This window comes from Fusarium fujikuroi, chromosome FFUJ_chr03 (assembly GCF_900079805.1).
Source record: "Fusarium fujikuroi IMI 58289 draft genome, chromosome FFUJ_chr03".
In the NCBI taxonomy this organism is placed as follows: domain Eukaryota; kingdom Fungi; phylum Ascomycota; class Sordariomycetes; order Hypocreales; family Nectriaceae; genus Fusarium; species Fusarium fujikuroi.
The window spans coordinates 2,982,279-2,999,561 of NC_036624.1; the positions used below are offsets into that span (position 1 = coordinate 2,982,279).

The 17,283-nt window shown below is 50.6% G+C and overlaps 6 protein-coding genes; 3 read left to right on the forward strand and 3 right to left on the reverse strand.

Moving 5' to 3' along the window:
• Positions 1 to 383: 383 nt before the first annotated feature.
• On the reverse strand, positions 384 to 1,423 carry FFUJ_03025 (probable 14-3-3-like protein; the record flags this gene model as incomplete). XM_023574825.1 has 5 exons in its annotated part: positions 384 to 509; positions 566 to 636; positions 693 to 934; positions 989 to 1,295; positions 1,363 to 1,423. The coding sequence occupies 5 exons, from the start codon at positions 1,421 to 1,423 to the stop codon at positions 384 to 386; spliced, it is 807 nt and encodes a 268-aa protein (XP_023428113.1).
• A 2,668-nt stretch (positions 1,424 to 4,091) lies between these two features.
• Positions 4,092 to 4,523, forward strand: FFUJ_03026 (related to H+-transporting ATP synthase inhibitor precursor, mitochondrial; the record flags this gene model as incomplete). XM_023574826.1 has 3 exons in its annotated part: positions 4,092 to 4,210; positions 4,278 to 4,409; positions 4,484 to 4,523. 3 exons carry the CDS (start codon positions 4,092 to 4,094, stop codon positions 4,521 to 4,523), a joined length of 291 nt encoding a protein of 96 aa, XP_023428114.1.
• Positions 4,524 to 4,892: 369 nt separating this feature from the next.
• FFUJ_03027 (related to nuclear pore protein NSP1) lies at positions 4,893 to 7,084 on the reverse strand (the record flags this gene model as incomplete). XM_023574827.1 has 2 exons in its annotated part: positions 4,893 to 5,081; positions 5,138 to 7,084. The coding sequence occupies 2 exons, from the start codon at positions 7,082 to 7,084 to the stop codon at positions 4,893 to 4,895; spliced, it is 2,136 nt and encodes a 711-aa protein (XP_023428115.1).
• Positions 7,085 to 8,613: 1,529 nt separating this feature from the next.
• FFUJ_03028 (uncharacterized protein) lies at positions 8,614 to 10,245 on the forward strand (the record flags this gene model as incomplete). XM_023574828.1 has 4 exons in its annotated part: positions 8,614 to 8,683; positions 8,737 to 9,141; positions 9,209 to 9,495; positions 9,550 to 10,245. The coding sequence occupies 4 exons, from the start codon at positions 8,614 to 8,616 to the stop codon at positions 10,243 to 10,245; spliced, it is 1,458 nt and encodes a 485-aa protein (XP_023428116.1).
• Positions 10,246 to 10,622: 377 nt separating this feature from the next.
• Positions 10,623 to 12,267, reverse strand: FFUJ_03029 (probable translation initiation factor eIF-2 gamma chain; the record flags this gene model as incomplete). XM_023574830.1 has 3 exons in its annotated part: positions 10,623 to 10,653; positions 10,715 to 11,701; positions 11,756 to 12,267. The coding sequence occupies 3 exons, from the start codon at positions 12,265 to 12,267 to the stop codon at positions 10,623 to 10,625; spliced, it is 1,530 nt and encodes a 509-aa protein (XP_023428117.1).
• A 2,581-nt stretch (positions 12,268 to 14,848) lies between these two features.
• On the forward strand, positions 14,849 to 16,485 carry FFUJ_03030 (uncharacterized protein; the record flags this gene model as incomplete). XM_023574831.1 has 4 exons in its annotated part: positions 14,849 to 14,861; positions 14,933 to 15,321; positions 15,378 to 15,683; positions 15,736 to 16,485. 4 exons carry the CDS (start codon positions 14,849 to 14,851, stop codon positions 16,483 to 16,485), a joined length of 1,458 nt encoding a protein of 485 aa, XP_023428800.1.
• Between the last annotated feature and the right edge of the window lie 798 nt (positions 16,486 to 17,283).

Below are 17,283 nucleotides of genomic sequence, written 5' to 3' on the forward strand. Positions count from 1 at the left end.
GGATCCATGATCCAAGAACCCGGCCAACAATCAGACAAGATACCTTGCACCATAACCTAGTGTTGTTGCTTGCATGCCAAAAACATCCCAATTCAGTTTCTTCAACTGCGTCATCACTAGTCATATATTTCGTGTATTGAAAGTAATTTTAGTATTTTTATTGTCCAGACGGCCAACGCATTAACAGTCTAAGAGCAGAACGTAAAAGTGTTCTGTTATAGACTCGCCTAGCCAGCCCTTTGGTGAAAAACCCAGTCCTTTCCATGGCCATTGTCTGTACTGAAACGATGCCGAAGCTCTTGATCAAAAACGAGGTCTTCCGTCCACACTCCGTAGACACCAGTCCACCTGACACCTGCATAGACAAATCACTAGTCGACTCCTTACTCGGCCTTAGGCTCCTCGGCCGGGGCAGCTGGCTCCTCGGTAGCGGCCGCAGGTGCGTCCTCCTTGGGAGCCTCGGCCTGACCAGCAGCGGAGGTCTCGGCCTCAGAGGAGGTCCAGAGAGTCTGTCGTTGTGTTAGCTGTCGTCGAATAGGTGAAAATAAGCGATCAGAAAACTCACAAGATTGTCACGGAGCAGTTGCATAATCAGTGTAGAGTCCTTGTAGCTCTCCTCGCTCAGGGTATCGAGCTCTGTGAAAACCGTGTCAGTATAATGTTGGCCAAATGAAAGCAGTCGCGAGTCGTACCAGCAATAGCGTCGTCAAATGCCTGCTTGGCCAAGTGGCAAGCCTGGTCAGGGGCGTTGAGAATTTCGTAGTAGAAAACTGAAAAGTTGAGGGCAAGACCCAGGCGGATAGGGTGAGTAGGAGGAAGCTCAGTCTGAGCAACCTCAGTAGCAGCCTTGTAGGCCTCGAGGGACTTGTCGGCAGAGTCCTTGCGGCGGTCACCGATGGCGAACTCAGCAAGGTAACGGTGGTAGTCACCCTTCCTGCAAGACTGGTCAATAAAAGTATGCAAGAGGATGTGATGAGTTGGCGCCTACATCTTGTGGTAGAAAACCTTGGACTCGCCAGACTTGGCAGAGGGAATAAGGTGCTGGTCGAGAACCTCGAGAATGTCGTCGCAGATTTTGGCAAGCTCGGCCTCGATCTTCTGTCGGTACTCCTTGATAAGGGTAACCTGAGAAGAGTTGCCCTTTGACTCTTCCTTCTGCTCGATAGAGGTGACTATGCGCCAGGAGGCACGGCGGGCGCCAATGACGTTCTTGTAGGCAACGGAGAGAAGGTTTCGCTCCTCGACAGTGAGATCTCGATCCTCACCAGCGACAATCTTCATGTTCTCAACCATCTCTACAATGGGCGCGCGCCCCATACGTTAGCGCGCGGTTGACATATTGTGTTGAGTCCTAGAACATACCCTCATATCGCTCAGCCTGCTCGGCGAGCTTGGCAAGGTAGACGGCGTCTTCGTGGCCCATTTTGTTGATGTTTGGCGACTGTGTTTCAGGACAGTTAGTAAAGGGGGTGGTCAAGCTTGTCAGACTAAGCAAATAAAAGCGATATTTGCAGACACAGGCAGGCAGGCACAAAGAGAGTGGTAGAGTCGAACGGCGCAAGCTCGTGTATGCGTTGGTGAAAGCAACGGTAATGGAATGATGAAGGAAGCTTCGAAGTGGGCGAGGGGCGATAAGTCGACGGTTTTAGGCGATAAAGGGAGAGGCAGTTGCGCGCCTAGTGCGTGGCTAGAGCGGCGGCGACGACTCGGTGAGGCTCCCCGCTCTTAGGCCTGTCAGTGGCGGAGGGGTTTCTCAGACTACGGCCTCCTGAGATGGGCGACAAGCGACAACGAGTACCGCAAGGTAACTAAACGATGAGTAGCCTCGAAATAAGGCGTTTTCGTCGTTGGCAGTACAGATAGGGCGGCTATCGCTTAATCGTAGTGGTGAAGGCGCCCGGAGATCCCAAGGGGGATAATGGGTGCGTGTTCGTTTCGGTCTGAGGAGGGGGGCAATGACGACAGAGGGGGTGGTGGAAGGGCACAACGAAACACAAACACAAACGACAACAAGAAGACGAGATAGCCGCAACAGGACATGGCGAGGGTTCTTGTTCACAAGTAGAAGTGTTGAGCTGGGCAGAAGTGTAGATACGTACCTTGAGTCGTGGAAATTTATAGTAGCTTGAGGGATTGTTTAAGGGAAAGCGAATAAACAAAATTCGGCTGAGAGGAGCTTCAGTTGAAGGAGTTGGCAGATGGCGAATGGGGCCAAGAGAGATGGAAAAAAAGAAGTGGTTTGGTTTTGCGGAACGAGTTGAGTTGAGAGAGTTAGACGGCGGAGTTATTGTCAAGTTATTGGTTGGGGGTGACGAAAGCGCGAGAGATATCGAGGAAGGGGCACCTCTGGGCAGTGACTGCCAGTTCCAGCAGCCAGCAGCCGGGCCGTCAGCCCCATGTACGTACATTGATTAGCAGCACCCCCACCCAATAGGTGTTCCTCCACCTACCTGCCATGGTGATCCATTGAAACTTGCTGGGCCTTGGAACTTCAGTGGACACCCAACAATGGACAATCGTTCTTCTCATTCATGCTTAATCTCATTAGGTTGTCTCGTCACGATTAAGTTGCCAAACGAAATGGGCCTCCATTGAGGCCTCGCATTGATGGGTGATGGGTCTTGGATCTTGGCATCCTTACTACATTATCTCCCTACCTATGTAATTCGTCTGCCGAACAGTCACGCCTTACTTTTCAGCTTAGGTGGTCCCATAGAACTGTCCATGGTTCTTTTTAGTTCGCATCTCGACGTTAAGAACTATGTTTTTGGCCTTGAATCTCTGGCCGACAAAAGCCGTTAACAATAGCGGAAAGACACGTCAACGGCTAACAAACGGGCACGTTAATAGACAAGGCGACTTTACCAAAATAAAATTAAAAATTAAAAATAAAAATGAATGAGGGGTCCATGGTGTCAAGTGTCATCATCGTCATCATGCGACCGACCTGATTGCTTCTTTTGCCTTGTTAGCCAGGCTGTTGGTGTGCTCGGAACAGCCACAGAAGTGCCGACACGAGACTTTGGCTGTGGGACAGGAACGGCAATCTCAATTCTGCTGGTCAGACTCATCATTCTCATGTTGGAACACGAAGGAGATCTCGCTCTCAACTAAGTCGATTGACTGCTCTGTAGTGGATACACCTTGCCTCGGACGCCTGTATCGCCTCAGACTTGCAAACCCGCGAGATAGCTGGCATTGTATTGTATTACTCCGACAAAGTTGAGGCATCCGATTTCATTGATGAATTGGCGGGGCACATACCCGGGTTACAGTTGGATTGCGTATATTATGTTGCTTTGGTAGTTTATCTACGTGTTTCACTGACGTCATTATCCAAAACTTCCAATATAACTTCCTCTGCCTGCCAGAGCAGCTATCCCGAAACTCTCGAGGTCTACATATGCTGATAACTCAATCAGCTAGTGGGTAGCATGGAACACCGTACGGTACCTACTTTAGTACCTATTATGGTATTATGTCTAGTACTACTTAAGTACCTAGGTATTTAGAATAAACCCTGATAAAACCCCCCACCTGACGAGAGCTCTGATGTCATGCCATGGCTACCTATGAGACCAAGCTGTGTGTGTGGTACATGTGATGCGCCATCCATAGGTTAGTACCTAGCTTGTGAAGGTCGGGTATCAAATGCAAGGAAAACCCGAGCTTCATACTATCTAAAATACCGATAAACTTAAGTGCAACTTCGTACAATCTAGGGTAGTTATGCCTGACCCGGCACCCTAGAGCTATATCCTGGTCCCTGGCTGGCTCAATTCGGTTGTCTCGTAGGCTGAAAGATCATGACCCAGATCCGAGCTTGCAGGCGGAGGAGGCCGGGATTTACCGCTAGGCCGGCCACGATTGTTAACCCAGTACCAGGTTTTACCAGCCGGTCATGTGCTAATATCAGGTAACGGCCTAAGGCGACCATGGCATTCTACCCTTGGCCTGAGCTCGTCGTCAGATCATGGCCGACTCTTTCACCAGCAACCCTCCAACGTCATCGGCTACAAAACAAAGCACATCTCCAATCCTTCCTGGTCACTAGCAAGCCAAGATAAAAAAACCAAAACTTCAACACCAACATGCTTCGCACAACCTTCCGCCAAACAGCCGCCTTCCGGCCTGTTCGATGCTTCTCTACCACTCCTCGCGTCATGACTGAGGGAGCTACTGGTTCAGTCCGTCCCACCGGTGGTTCCGGGTGAGTTCTCGGTCTACGGTCCAATTGACACGGCGATTGAAGCATTCTGACATTTGTCATTCTCTAGTGATGCCTTCCAGCGACGGGAAAAGGCCAGCGAGGATTACGCTATCCGCCAGCGCGAGAAGGAGAAGCTCATCGAGCTCAAGAAGAAGCTCCAGGAGCAGCAGCAGCACCTTGACCGTCTCTCCAAGCACATGTAAGCTACCTATGTACCATCCGTGCAGTTGACGGGCCCGAGTTGAGCATACCTCTAACTTCAATTCCCTTCAGTGACGAGATCACCCGTGAGCAGGGCGGCGAGAAGAACTAAACAACTCATACCTCGGATTACCGGATAACCCCCGGCAAAGGCTGCGGGGAGGAACCATCAGCTCTGAGTGAGGTTCAATCCCGCTCGCCAAGTTCGATGGATGTATATTTTTCAATTGGGGGAACTCGACCTGACTTGAGATTGCACTTCTTCCAGTGCTTGTCTTTTTCCCATAGTCTAAGGTAAACTAGTGTACAAGAACAATCACGCATTTACACTCCTCAACATTGGATTTCCATATGTTGCCCGCATCCCTGTTACTCTCAACTGAGCTCTACTGCGCGTCTTCTCTCCGTGTTCATTCATGTCTGATACAGAATTACCCGAATTCCTTGCCTAAAACTCCAAGCCAATAATTATTACTCCTCCTCATCGTCGACCCATATAAGAACGATAAAAGCTCTCTGCCGCATCGTTATCAGAACCAGCATAATGACTTCCTAGGTTACTGCTTGATTTCTGAGCAGCCGCAACCTTGGCTTGCAGCGACGAGGCATTAGCATCAATCCACTGCAATTGTGTAAGGTGACCATTCAGGACCCGAACAATCTGGCTCAGCTGTGTACTGGGTTAGCAAACCTTATCCAGGGTAATAAAAATGGAATGTAACTTACAGGGTCCTCAGGCTTTGCACCCTTGTTCAATGTTCCTGAGATGTCATTGATTTCCTTGACCATCTTGGAGAGATCACGCGACTTTTCGTCCAATTGTTGCGTCAGCTTCTCCGCAAGCTTGTACGTACGTTCCCGTTCCTGGTCAGGGCCAGCTAACTGCTCGCCAGGACCAAGCTGTTTCGCAAACATATCCTGAACCTCAGACTCATATCGGTCCAACCAAGCCTCGAGCTCATCTTGCTGGCTTTCTACAGCAGCAAGTTGTCGCTCGATTTCATGGCTGGCTCGTTCAGCCTCGAATGTATCCAAGTACAACTTCTGAATCTTCTCACCGTTATCCACGAGGCTTCTGTCCCAGGTCGACACAGTGGTGGCTTGCTCCTTGAATTCCTTCTGATACTTGGAGAGATCGGATGCCCAACGTGTAACAATGTCCTCCATAGTTTTGTTCTTGAGTCGCGCCATCTGGGATGTTGGGCCAGTCGTGGAAGCGCCTAGAGCCCCAGGGGTGGCACTGGAAGTCGCAGACTTAGCTGCATCCTTGCTGGCGTCTGTGGCAGGCTTCGCACCAAACAGGCTGCTGGCAGCAGCAGGAGTTGAGCCAACCGCAGGGGCAGTAGTAGTAGTTGTTGCACCAGTTGTTGCAGTTGTGGTAGCTGCAGAACCGGCTGGTTGACTGGATGCAGGTGCTCCGAACAGACCACCGGCTGACTTCGAAGTAGATGACTCAGTAGATGGCTTGGGGGCGCCGCCAAAAAGACTGCCAGCGCTTGCTGAAGTTGTGGCCGGAGCTGCAGTAGAAGTTGCAGTCGTTGCAGGTTTGTTTCCAAACAAACCTCCAGCTGTTGTTGTGGCAGAAGCGCCTGAGGCAGCAGAAGTTGTTGCGCCGCCGCCGAAGAGGCCACTCGCCGGTGTCGAGCCTGGAGTTGTAGTCGCTGGAGCTGCAGGTTTGGCACCGAATAAGGAGGCCGTGCTTCCGGCTTGCGAAGTCGCAGCAGGCGGAGCCCCTTCAGTCTTTGAACCAAATAGGCCTCCGGCTGCGGGGGTAGAGGCTGAAGCCGGCTTCGCTCCGAAAAGACCCCCGGTAGGAGCAGCGCTTCCGGACTGCGCACCCCCGAAGAGACCGCTGGGTGATGCAGCAGCTGTAGTGCTGGGTTGGGCAGAAGGAGCAGACGTGCTCGCAGGTTTCGCTCCGCCGAATAGACTAGAGTTTCCACTGGATGCTTGCGCGCCTGTGTTCCCAAATAATCCACCAGCAGGCTTCGAAGAGTCGGCAGGTGGTGCCCCTGCTGGAGTCGTAGATGGTAAAGCGAAAGTTGGTTTAGCAGGCGTTGCGGCCCCAGAGGCAGCGTTTCCCAAAAGGTTTGTGGGTGCAGAAGAAGGGGTAGCTGTCGCTGCCTGGTTGGCATTGTTCTGGCCGAACAGACCAGCGCCATTACTAGTAGTGGTAGAAGAGCTGCCACCGCCGAAGAGACCAGTGGCTGGCTTGTTTGCATTAGTCCCATTGTTTCCAAACAGTCCCGAAGACGCAGGGGCCGTTGAGTTGCTGGTACCACCACCGAACAATCCACCGCTAGAAGGTGCTGAAGTAGCCGCTGGCGTGGTAGACGAAGCACCCCCAAAAAGACCACCTGTTGCAGGAGTTGTAGAGCCACCAGCACCGAATATACCGCCAGAAGAGGGAGTGGTAGAAGTGTTGATCGCGTTTGCGCCGCCGCCGAAGAGATTGCTGGCAGGCTTCGGCGCCGAGGCACCGCTTTGTTGACCAAACATATTGGTTGCGCTGCTGGTCGGGGTTGTGGTGTTACTGGCAGAGCCACCAATAGAGCCGAATGAGAAGCTAGGAGTTCCTGTAGCTGCTCCAAAAAGGCTGCCCGAAGCTGGCGCAGTCGATGTCGTGTTGTTGGGCGCGCTGGAAGAGCTTGCGTTTCCGAAGCTGAACGACATCTTGGGAGCTGAATGCCGAAATCAGCCTGCTCGAATCGGGAAATTTATCGGTCGCGAGCACCTGACCCAGTTCAGAAAAGTATCGAGATTTCGAAAAAGGAGTTTCCCAGTAGTCGAAAGCAGGAACTGGGATGATGACTATGTAAATCGAAATGGGAAGATTGTGGTCGTTGATGGCAACGGATGTGTTGGAGGCGGCTGGTCCGCATAGGATTTGGGAGCTTTTTTTTGTGGAGACGCGTCTTGAGATGAGCATTTACCGCTGGCTGCTTCGTGTCCACGCTAGTCTGCTTCTGCAACCGTCTCACTCTATAGGTACCTCAGGTACGTTATAAACGGTATTTACCTTTCCAGTTTGGCTCTAACTTCGGATCTTGATCAAGTCAAAATATCAACAAATTACAACAGGTGAATTAAAAGACAGAGCTTTGGGGCATGACACCCACGAATTAAAGTTCTATAGTGGTAAAATGTTTCATTGTGGTAATACAACACAAGTCATGGGCTACGCTGCCTTGGTTTAGCTTTCTGCTCGTAAACATTCAGTATGTGGTGAAAACATTTCGAATTGAAGATGCTCCATATGTATGATAGAGCAGTCTTTAAGTTGAGATCCTTTCGCTTATAACAATGATAGGAAGCACAATGGGAGATGCGGCATTGTCTCAATGGGACGATAGGTATTATGTTTTATGTAGGTCTATTTGAACATGGTAAGCATTGTGCTTCAGCTGCAGATGAAGGATATATAGATCTTGTGCCAAAGCTTGACAATGAACCGCGCAGGTAGCAGTCATCATCTCGACTTTCCTGATCTATGCTAATGCACCCAAACAGTAGAGTAGGTAAGGTACCTAAGGTTAGTAGGCAGGCCGGTAGCAATGAAGGTTACGAGCATCGAAGATTACTGGTTGCATCGTTCCTTTCAAGTTTCATGCAGTCTCACTAACATAACTAATGGACCAATATGCCAAGGATCGTGGCGTCAATCGAACCGTACGACCCAAATACGGTGACCATGCCGTGTTCTACACTAAGGTTGATACACAGGGATAACTCAAAGCCAAGGATCGCGAATGGATGGGTTGGATGGGATGGACAAGAGCCGCCCAACTGAGTTACCTAAGGAAGTGGAAAGAGGCCAGCTTCGGTAGCCCCACGTGATACTTGACCACTTGAGCTCTACCAGGTACCTTACCATGGGCAATACCTACTAACCTTAGGTGAGGTAGCTTCTCACGAACTGCTAGGCCTCTTTTCTTGATCTATTCGTACCGATCATATTCTACCTAATAAATTTCGTTGCTGTAACTAGCATCGAGTCGTTCTGTGCGCAGGCCCTCATTGAACGGCAGTCGTATTGCACTTTACCGCCCTCACCTCAGCACCTCAGGCTCCCCCAATACCGCGTTAAAGCCATTAAGCCTGCTCAGCTGTTAGCCCTGTGTTCCTTGCACCCTACGCCGACCATCAGTACCGCACGTTCCAGTTAGATCTCGAGACACCATTTCAATCCAACTCTCGTCATCATGACAGACGCCGAGAAGCTTGAGCTTCCCAAGGGTGCTCCCGTTGAGGACCCTGGAGCCCACGAACTTGGTATGATGGCACCGATTGTCGGACAATCGACTACCCTTGCTGACATGTTGTAGCTGAGGAGTCCGAATCCGACGACCAGTTTACCGATGCGGCATCTGGCGCGGGAAGCCCCAAGATTAGTTCACCAATTCCAAAGACCCGAGTCGAGAAGGTCGACGATCAGCCATCACACGGCGAGGTTCCGGGAACTGAAGCATACGAGATGCGGGGGCAGGATGCTCAGCCTGACGAGATTGCGATTGCTCCGGAGACGGGTGCATCTCAAAATGCTCCCTCTACCCCCGAAATCAAAGCGCCCACGACCATCGTAGAGGAGGCTCCTGGGGCTAGAAGCCGGTCGCACTCAATTCAATATGAGGAGAGGCGCAAAGCAGATGCTTCCCCAGACATTCTCGTGGATTCTGATGGTCAGGTCAAGGAGATTCAAGGCGAGAGCGCACATGTTGACAGCAATTCTGGTACGGGAGTAGCAAAGTCCTAAAATCCAAAAGAATGATCATTGACAACTGAGACTCGCCCGCGTAGATAATTCAAGACCGTCACCCGATACTGCAGACTCGAAATTACAAGAAGATGGACCTTCTGAAAGCCCCTGTGCCATAGCTACTTCTTTACGAGATGCTGACGATGATGATGGCGATGACGAACCACAACAAGATAATGATGGCGACGACGATTTCGGCGACGACTTTGATGATTTCGAGGAGGGTAATGAGGACGATGACTTCGATGACTTTGAAGATGGCTTCCAGGAAGCAGAGACACCAGCGCCCACTGCCACACAGCCTTCGCAGCAATCAAGATTACCATTCGTAAGATATATCTAGGCTATGCCCCTTGTACTTCGCTAACCACTGTGTACCTAGTCCATACCCGATTTTGATGGACTCGATCCAGAGGCAGTCGTATCTGCCTTGGAGCCTTTCCTCGCTACTCTATACCCCCCAGAAGAACTCGATCTTCCCACATTCCCACCTCTCTCCAAAGACTCGGTGTTTTTCACAGCAAGGTCCGCATCTCTCTGGTCACAACTGGTAGCGCCACCTCCTCTCGCACCCCCTGATTGGATCCGCTCTCGCACACGCCGCCTCTTTCTCGTGTCACTCGGTGTTCCCGTCGATCTCGACGAGATCCTCCCAGCCTCTAAGCAGAAGAAACTTGTTCTTCCCTCTCTCAACGTCCCTTCATTGTCGCCTAGAACGTCCACAGATTCCCGGTCTATATCTAGGTTACGGCAGGGCGAAGGTAACAATTCATCTACATCAGTTGATACCCAAGGGAAGCCATCAGCCTCGACAAGAAAGCGGCGCGGGCCTCCACCACAACCCGAACTGGACCTTGTGGCTGCTCGTCATTTGTGCCAAACAACAGATGAAGCGCTTGATGGTATGACTGATGAGGAATTGAAAGCGCACGTAGCCAAACTGGAAGGTTTGCAGGAAGCGGCCAAGGAAGCATTGGAATATTGGAAGAAGAGAACCGACGAAAAGATTGGCGATCGAGAAGCATTCGAAGGCGTCATAGAAAACTTGGTCAAGCACGCGCGCAAAACGCGTAAATAGATGCTGCATATGAGTTTAGTCATGAAATCTCTTCATTCGTGCTATGAGCGTTTGGCTAAAACTTTTGGGACTCCCTGTGAGGTTGGTGTAACCTCGACGCATTGCCAGCGTAACTACATTTCTCATCCACTAGTCACAGCCACATGCTCTTTAGAGCTCATGGCATGGACTCATCTAGCTCTCCTTATTCTTTCGTCCCCATGCTCTCTTGTAAAAGACCACCAAACACCAGGCCCCCCTCCAGCGCCAACCGTCTACTCAAAATGCCGTCTGGGGCTTTGCCTCTGCAATTCGGCGTTCTTGAGCTCTTCATGTCATGTAGCCGGGAAATCATGCGAAAAAGCTGCTTAAGTTGTTCGTTGGTCTAGGTGGATAGTCTAAGCAGTACTGGGCTCGAGGGTCACACCACTATAATGGAAGTCAGTTAAATTATTCTGTAATAGGGGGACTCATGTATGTGGGAACTTACGCAGCAATGGTAGCCCAACCAATGAGACGCCAATGCTTCTCAATACGTCTGCTCAGAGCAACCTTCTCGCCGATATTGGTACAGGCGGGGCTGGTCAGGACAAGCTTAGCAGCGTCGTTCTTGATAGCAGCAACCTTGGCGCCAGTCGAGGTAGAGCCAATGTTGACCATAATAACCTCGTTCTTAGCGAGCTTAGCAACCTTGGCTTGTTTACCATCGGCGGTCCTCACTCCGAGCAGGCGGCGGAGAAGGTAGAAGTTGACCTCGATCTCACTGTAGATCTCGGGAAGGCGGCCCTTGAGACCCAAGACGAAACCGACCAGACGATCGGCTCGGCACAGAGTAGGATCGATTCGGGTGCCGACACCGATGAGACCGCCGGGTACGGCGTACTTGAGGTCGTTGGCTTCGGAGTTGAGCGAGACGACTCGACTGAAAATGGGTGTACATTTGAGGGCACCGCTATCGTCTCGGGAGACAATACCAGGTCGGATCTCGATCTCATCACCAAGCTTGACAACACCGTGGAGAATAGAACCACCGGCGACACCACCTTTGAGGTCATCAATCTCAGAACCAGGCTTGTTGACGTCGAATGATCGAATGACGATCATATGAGGATCTATGCTGAAGTCTCTGGGAGGAACCGGAATGGTGTTGACAATGGCCTCGTTGACGGCATCGATATTGAATTTGAGCTGGGCAGAGATGGGAATGACTGGGGACTTGCCAGCGACAGTTCCTCGGATGAACTTGAGGATGGATTGGTAGTGCTGCTGCGCAGCCTCTTCTCGCATAAGATCGACCTTGTTCTGGAGAATGATGATCTTGTCGAGCTTCATAATCTCAATAGCAGCCAAGTGCTCGGAGGTCTGGGGCTGAGGACAAGATTCGTTACCAGCGATGAGAAGGAGAGCGGCGTCCATGACGGCGGCGCCTGACAACATGGTGCTCATGAGAATATCGTGACCGGGGCAATCGACGAATCTGTAAACGTCAGCCACTATTCCGTACACGGGTTTGAATTAAGGATCAACTTACGAGACGTGTCGCAATAGCCTGTAAGTACCGCTACAACCATCTCTCTCACAAGGAGGGTCAACTTCCTTCTCACTCTTGTAACTGCGGTAGCATCCAGGGCGAGGGCATGCTTGGTTGTCACATTTGTAGATCTTGGCGTTGGCATAGCCCAACTTGATGGTAATGTTGCGGATTAATTCGTTCTTAAAACGCACTGTCTGGACACCAGAGATAGCCTTGACGACGGTGGACTTTCCGTGAGCTACATGGCCGATGGTACCAATGTTGATAGTAGCTTGGCGGGCAATAATCTCGGGCGTCAAGGGGGTCAGGCTGGCAACATCGAGATCTTTGGGGTCTGTTTGTGGGGGCAGAGGAGGTTTTTGAGTCGCGGGCTCTGCGATAGCTGGGTTGGATTTCTTGAGAGCCGACTTGAGGGGCTTCTCGTCGCCAGCCTCGTTGTGGCCGACAGACTCGCCGGAGTCAGACTCAGACTCGATGTCGTCGTATTTGGGGTCGCCGTTGGCAGACATGATGAAGGCGGGGCAATTTGGACGGTATTTCAGAAGTGGTTTTTCGGTCGTAGAGTAGCGGGAGAGCGGTTTCGAGTAGGGAAATCGGTCGGCTGGATCGGTAGAAAACTACAGTCCAATATTCGAAGGTCTCACGAGTGGTTCTCCAGGTTGCGGGTCGTACTGGTAGAGAGCCGAGATTTTGCGTATTTCGCCTTGGTGATGGCAAAATTCCTCGTGTGCAGTCTCTCGAAATGGCTATGACTCTTACGCTAAGCCAGATTAGGCACGATAGAGCGATAAGGATTTGATGCCCCTCCTCGGGCGAGCTTCGGCCAAAGTATACAACGTGTCTCACCTCCGGGCATGATACCAGGCAGTGAAGGTTCTCCAGATTACGAGAAGAATCCATACTGTAAGATACCTACCTAACCTAGAGACTTTGGAGCAGTATGTTTCATCGCGGATTGGCGTTGATGGGTGTTGGTTGTGTGGCTATTTTCCTTCTTAAGCGACCATATAGTTCTGATAAGAGGCGGGCATTATCAATTATGTCAATTATTTCGTGCCCATCATAGGTCTTGAGGCAAAGCGTACTACAGAGTATCATCATGGCAATAGTATAGGACAAGCCAGCAGGCTTCAAGGCGCCTCATGGTTTCGGAATGAATCATTGCCTGTCAAGACTTAATTCGTCTCAAATCCTCCTCTTTTCTTTCACGTCGAAACAATCGGCCTATATATATACCTTGGGCACTTGCTTTGTGAGAGGACCTCCCGAAGCTCATGGAATGAATCAGGAATCAAACAATCATTGTTGTCATCCGCTTTCAGCAAATGAGCAGCTTATGGATATATACATGTTAACGACTATATGATTGACGATGCGTCTGGGCTTAGGAGCAGATTGGCAATGATATACTGTAGACTACTCCTAGGTGATCACGTGCCAGGGATTTAGCCTTCCACTAGACGCCAAGATGAGGGGAAGCAGTGGAGGTAATCAGTTACATATGGAATGCATCAGCCAGCCTCCTTGGATTATCAAACATTCAAGTCAAGAACTCTCGACTTCTCAAGACTTCTATGAGTATTGCTGCACAATTGGAAAAAACTTCTCAAGACATGCTTGCATATGCCATGGGGTTTGATGCTATTTTGATCAACTTGTGTATCCCGAATCATCACTGACCTTCCTAGAAAGTCTTGACATGTAACCTTGGATGGGGATATAGCTTGTTGTGTTCATGGTGTCTCACTGTTACAGCACAGCCATGAGCGACCATGACTGCATTCTGCATCTTGGACAAATTTCCGGATACCGTGTGCAACCAACTACCAACTCGACCAATGCCTTCAAGCTGAAAAGTCACTCATCCGGTTGCCAAGATGGATAAAAACGCTGGCCACCTGAGGTGCTCAGGAAAATGCATGCATTTGCTCGAAAATAAAGCTTCGGTAAGCTTGGATGGACCGAGTCACCCTGACAGATGCTTAATGCAACATCCTTGGTGGGCCACACCCCAGGCTCAAGCATGGATCTCAGCATATCGAAACAAAACTCGTTTGTTGCCGCCGAAGCCTGCAGGTGGCTGGATGGCCATCTGGCTCATCACGGCCCCCACAGTGCTGATTGGTCATACAGAAGTAAAGATGTGAAGCGCTTGCAGGTAGCAGCCTATCAGACCGGCAGATCAACGTCCAGGGACCAAAGAGCGGCTGCCTGGCACAGCCAATAGGACAACAATGGTGCCCTCTATCAAAGACCCACACTTCAACACCATGTCCTTTAACCGCCGGGCAACTTCTGCCATCCAGTGATATTGCTCAAGCATGGGCAATCGACATGAGGGACCTACCCAGGTACCATGCAAAAGATGTCCCGGACAATTCCAGCCGAGTAACGCTGTTTCAATGGGACAATTGCCTTGTTGGTGTCTCGAGGTCATGGGAGGACTGGGTACCCTGTCCGCACAATACAGTACCGCTTCACATAACACCGCAGCTGTCCCAAATCTCTCTTGTGATCCCCTCTCTGTTTCCATACCGCCCGTGATCCTAAATTATTCAAGATTACAGAGGACTCAGAGTTCATACCTATATTGGTATTACGAACCTCAGCAACACAAAGTTCTCAAGCGCCGACTGCCGCTGACAAAACCAGGCCAGCGGAGTTTGACCTCACATCCTCACAATCACTTGGGCGTCTAAATCCAAACCGAGTCACTTAACGGGCGCCTGGCATCTGCCTATCACAAGTCTTGCTGCTATCCGCCCTTCTTTCTGGTAAGGCCATCCTCTGTTACTATTCTCGGCATCTCCCCCTCTCTCATGCCCTGTCCCGTTGCTGGCGTTTTAATGGTGTCGAATGAGAGTGCTGCTTCCCTATGTTGCCGCCAACCTCAAAACTCGCCATTTCCCACTCGAGTCCGCCAGGCCGGACTTCTCTCCCAATCCTTCGATAGCTGGTCTCTCTGTTCTTTTGCAATTTGCTCTGTTCTATTGCGGCTGTGAGCTTGGACTGCGTCGAAGCTCTTATACATCCACTTGCACATCTTTCTGTTGATATCTTTCTCCTCTCACACATTCACCTGTTATAAACATGGCTGGCCCAGGTTCGTCTTTGATCTGAGGGAGAGAGCTGATGGCGATCAACGATCCATGATGCTGACTGACCATTCTCTAGAAGATAGGAGGCGGCCTGCCGCACTCAACCTCGCTTCAGCACGGCCTGGTACCTCGGAATCTTCATCCTCGGACGGCTCTCTGAAACCCAGAACTCCTCGATTTGCTGAGGCTACTTCAGTTCACTCACCCGTCGAGGCTCGGTCCCCCTTTGCCGACCCCGAGAAGTCGCACGTTGCTCAACCTCAACCCGCAGACGTTGGTTTTGGCTATATCGGCCGGCGAGAATCCATTCCCGTCCCAATGACTCCCAAGACGCCACTCAAGAGTGCCATGAAGGTGCCAGGGACGCCTGCTCATCTCAAGAATCCCCTGAGTCCAACATTTCGGGAGGAAGATATTCTGGAGAAGCGCGAGGCGTCAACTGACAAGGAGCAAGCGCGCGATGTAGTATGTAACTCCTCCATAACAACTGACTCTGCGACATTCCACTTACACTTTGACAGAAAATCAAGGCCCGAGTCCGCTTGGCCAAGTTCGCTCTCCGTGGTGTTAACTTTAGCTGCTCTCTTATTATCCTTGCCATGCTTTCTGCTTCATTTACAATCTTTAACGCTACCAAAGCTTTGCCTGATCAAAGCAAGATGCCTTCATGGGCCAAGAACACCAGCGCATGGCCCCAGAAACTTGTTCTTGCCATGGCACGCGTGTCTCTTGTCGCTTGTATTGTTGTTTTCATCTCCTACTGTCGAGGTGGTCATCGACGTGCCGAGAAAGTTGGTACCTACTATACCATGTTCGCCATTGGCTGGGTAAGTCACGTACCTCGTGGATTTGGCTTGAGCTAGCATTGACTTCATATAGTTTATTCTTGCCTTGATTCTATGGGTTGTCACTGCTGTTATTTTCCAGAACTCGAGGAACAACAGCGGAAACCAGGATATGTGGGGTTGGTCTTGTGTTAACAACCATCGATCTGAAGTCTTCGGTGAGAAAGTCGACTATGCTCTTGTTTGCCGTCTTCAGAATTGGGCCATGATCTGCATCATCATCGAGGTGGTCATCGAGGTTCTCTGTATTCTCCTCTACAGCGTCGTCTTCTATCGTTACTACACAAAGCGACGTCTTTTCAAGTCTATGGACATGCGAGACCGTGCTCGATCCGACCTCTACCTCGCCCAGCTCCGCAGCCAGTCTGCTCCAAACACTCCCGGCTTCGGCCCCAAGTCTCCCGCTCTCAGCGCCTATGCCATGTCCCCCCGTCACCCTCCCGCTGCCTATCGAAACCTGTCCGACATCAGCGAGAACCCCACCACCTTCACGCCTGGTACCCAATTTGCTGAGCCCAAGTCTCAATTTGCTGCCCAGGAGACTGGCTTCAAGCTCCAGGCTCCTCCTATGAAGGCCCCTTCTGCTACTCCCAAGCTAAATCAATCTGCCTTCACACCCACTGAGGCCTCGCCTCCTGCCATCCCCACTGTCCAAGTCTCGCAACACGGGCCTGTGAGCACTGATGAACCCACTTATGAGGCTGTCCCTATCCCTGGTGCCTATGCCGGCCAGGCTGTCAGGAGTCCACCTCCTACGCAGACTCATTTTGGTCAGGGCTACTAGATGGTGTTGACTTTTTCCCGAAAAGACAAAAATGCAGGTTTGATTAATTTGTTAGTTCTGGCTCAGCGAGCTTCAGCCGCGTTCTTTAGGCCACGGCTTGTTTGGGTTTATATATCATGGGGCGGCGATACCACACATGGCGTTACGACGGGCAGATCCAAGATTTGACTCGGGTCCACTTCATCTTTGACTTTTCCTTTGTTTCACTCTCCTCAAAGATAGCAGGAGTCGTATATAGTGTACTGTAATTTGGGTATGGATGTACATTCGAGCATGTGCAGAGGATGATGAAGACGATGGAATGACGAGCTACACACAATACTTTCGCTTACGAGGGCTTTGCAGGCTATCGGACTAGGTACTTTATTTTATCATCAAATTGGTATCTAATTTGTCGACGGTACAGTGACCTTCAGAAGGTAGCATTCTTCAAGTCGTTAAATGTCGTAGAGACGCGTAGCACTGAAGGAGTGAATGAATAAATAGTAATTATGGATATCGACATGTTATTAGACCATAACTCAGATACATCCTATCAAGTCACTCGGCATGTGTATTCACGCGAAATTTGGTCAAAATCTTGAAATAGAAAAAGGAAAAGTATTCATCATGATAACGACACCCTAAATAACAGAGACAAAAGCAGGTTAAAAAAAACCGTTGCATTACTTTTGGTAGCCCCCAATGCACCCCCCAAAGGTATTAAGGGCGCAAAGGACTGCCCCCGAAGCCTTTTGCCATGCGGCCAAGTCGAAGTTCTGACCTCCTCCCCGACGGTCACCTTCCGGATCGGCGGCA